This window comes from Notothenia coriiceps, unplaced genomic scaffold (genome assembly GCF_000735185.1).
Source record: "Notothenia coriiceps isolate Sejong01 unplaced genomic scaffold, NC01 NC01_scaffold00007564, whole genome shotgun sequence".
Classification (NCBI taxonomy): Eukaryota; Metazoa; Chordata; class Actinopteri; order Perciformes; family Nototheniidae; genus Notothenia; species Notothenia coriiceps.
Genome location: NW_011340265.1, coordinates 1 through 2,225, shown reverse-complemented (window position 1 = coordinate 2,225; position 2,225 = coordinate 1). Strand labels below are relative to the sequence as shown.

Genomic DNA, 2,225 nt, shown 5'->3' with positions numbered 1-2,225 from the left:
GTTACTATGTCTACCCGCACTTGTATTACATGCATAAATGTATATGTTTGAAATATATTGTAGCAGTTAAACATAAAGGTTACATAACTATGCATGTATTAATGATTGGATGGGACCGTTTGTGTCTCATTTTTATGTGAAGACGAACTGCAAAATATATAGATGTATATCACAGAAACTGCTATTTTGAATTATATGTGCCAGATGCATGTCGACTACTTGCCGAATTATATGCCATTCAGAACATCAAATATTATATTCAATTTTTGTCGCATATTGCAAAAAACAAGTTTTATGTTGTTTGTATCATTACAATGATGGTTTCATCTGATTCCTTGTATCTGAAAACATAAAACGACATATTGGTCATTATTGTCCCTTCTATAGTCATGGAGATATTAACAAATCTGGATTTTAAGCGTTCGGTGGCGGCCATCTTGGATTTTCTCAATTATCTCAATTTCCCCAAAGGTGAGAACTCCACACCCAATTGGGTATCATTATATACATATAAGTGATTAATAATCAGCAATAAAAAAAACTTTAACAACCAAAACGAGGTTAGGGCCTTGGCTGCCAGACTATGATAAAAGTATGTGACTGTAGTGCTGGTACTGTTGAAACACAGACAGCTGCTGACTCAGCAAGGCTCTGGATCCGTGTCTACTGATTTACTTTCGTACTGGGTGGTTAATTGTATTCGAATAAACTTCCAGGTTAAATCGAGTTTTATTTTATAGCAAGAATAAAAGCAGCAGGTTTCTGGATCATGAAAAACTTCTGCACAGCATACATTGAAACCGTTTTTTATGAATATGATGTTCAATATCTTTTATAGTAGCCCCTAGGTAATTAGGGTCATTCTGGAAACTCCACAACAGTTAGATAAATCACTCCCTGCCGTTTTATCAGCCCCTCAGTTCACTGTAGAACAGATCAGATTTAGAGAGACAAACGTACCTTGACCTCCCGTAGTGAGTCGAGGAACTTGTCATGGCGGTTTGTCAGCATGTGAAGCTGGTTTCCTGCGTCTTTCTCCGCCTGCTCCTTACTCTTTGGGATGGCTGTTTGATCACCTGGTGCCAACTCTATGTCTATCTCCACATCCTGCCAGACAAGAGAAGAGAAGGAAGTGTGTATTGTCAGAAAACTTCGGCAGCAAAGAAGCAATACTTCCACTTTTTCTCAGGTCAACATTTGGTAACACACCAAGCGATAAAATTGTCATTTATGTTGGTAAACGTGTCTTTTTTTGTTGTAAATTATTGTCTTTTATTGTGATTGTAGTAATGTGTTTTTTATTACATGTACAGCACTTTGGCTCGACCAAAAGTAGCTTTTAAATGTGCTATATAAATAAAACTTGATTTGATTTTTTGTGTGTGTGTGATTGCGTGTCTCACCTCCTCCTTGGTCTCACTGTTCTCTCTCTCACGTGGCTCCTGCTTGACATGCGTTGCCATGGCGAAAGCGGCGCGGTCGTGGCTGTCAGCGAGGTTGATGACGTTGGTAATTGAGGGCAGCATGGAGCCCTGGCAGCTGGTGCCGATGATGGTGTTTCGCTCACACACCGCCAGCAGCAGCTGATAAGAACGAACACACACACAGTAGTTACAATATCAAAAAAGTATTTGACATAGGAACACGCTGATACCGTCCAACTGTAACGGCATGTCCACACACAGGCATGAAAAAAATCTTTCAAAGCTTTGTCTATTCACTTGAATGGGGTGACGTAGAAGATTTTTAATCTTCGCCAAACTGCATTGTGGGGAGCGGAGCATGGCTTTGCAAGCATCGTGAGCATCAAAAGTTGAGCAATGTTCAACTTTTGATGCTCCCAATGCTTGCGAAGCTGGCATCAGCCAATCAAATCCCGTTTATGCAAATCCCGCCAGTGCAAGCGCTAGCCAATCAAACCGCGTGCAAGCTGGGAGAGCCAGACCGCAGTTCATTTCCTCATATTCCAAACGAGAAGTTACGGTAGCAAATCACCCGGTTCTTTACGACCAGAACTATTTACCGGGATACAAACCGGAGGAACCAGGCATGGAGGGAGGTGGCAGAGACAGTTGGTGAAACTGGTAGGTTTTCGCCTGTTTGATGAGTTTATATCCAGTTTACTTCGTTTTAACATTGCTATTGCTTTGTATGTCGGGGGCGGGAGATTCATGTGATTGGTTGTTGGTCGCAAAAAATCGCCAAGCTTCAGAGACACCCAGCAT

At 41.2% G+C, this 2,225-nt stretch overlaps 1 protein-coding gene across 1 annotated transcript; it reads right to left on the bottom strand.

Annotated features, from left to right (window-relative positions):
* Positions 1–960: 960 nt before the first annotated feature.
* LOC104944133 (transformation/transcription domain-associated protein-like) lies at positions 961–1,583 on the bottom strand (the record flags this gene model as incomplete). Its single annotated transcript, XM_010769609.1, has 2 exons — positions 961–1,107; positions 1,404–1,583. Coding segments are annotated over 2 exons (327 nt in total), but the record flags the coding sequence as incomplete, so codon positions are not given.
* Between the last annotated feature and the right edge of the window lie 642 nt (positions 1,584–2,225).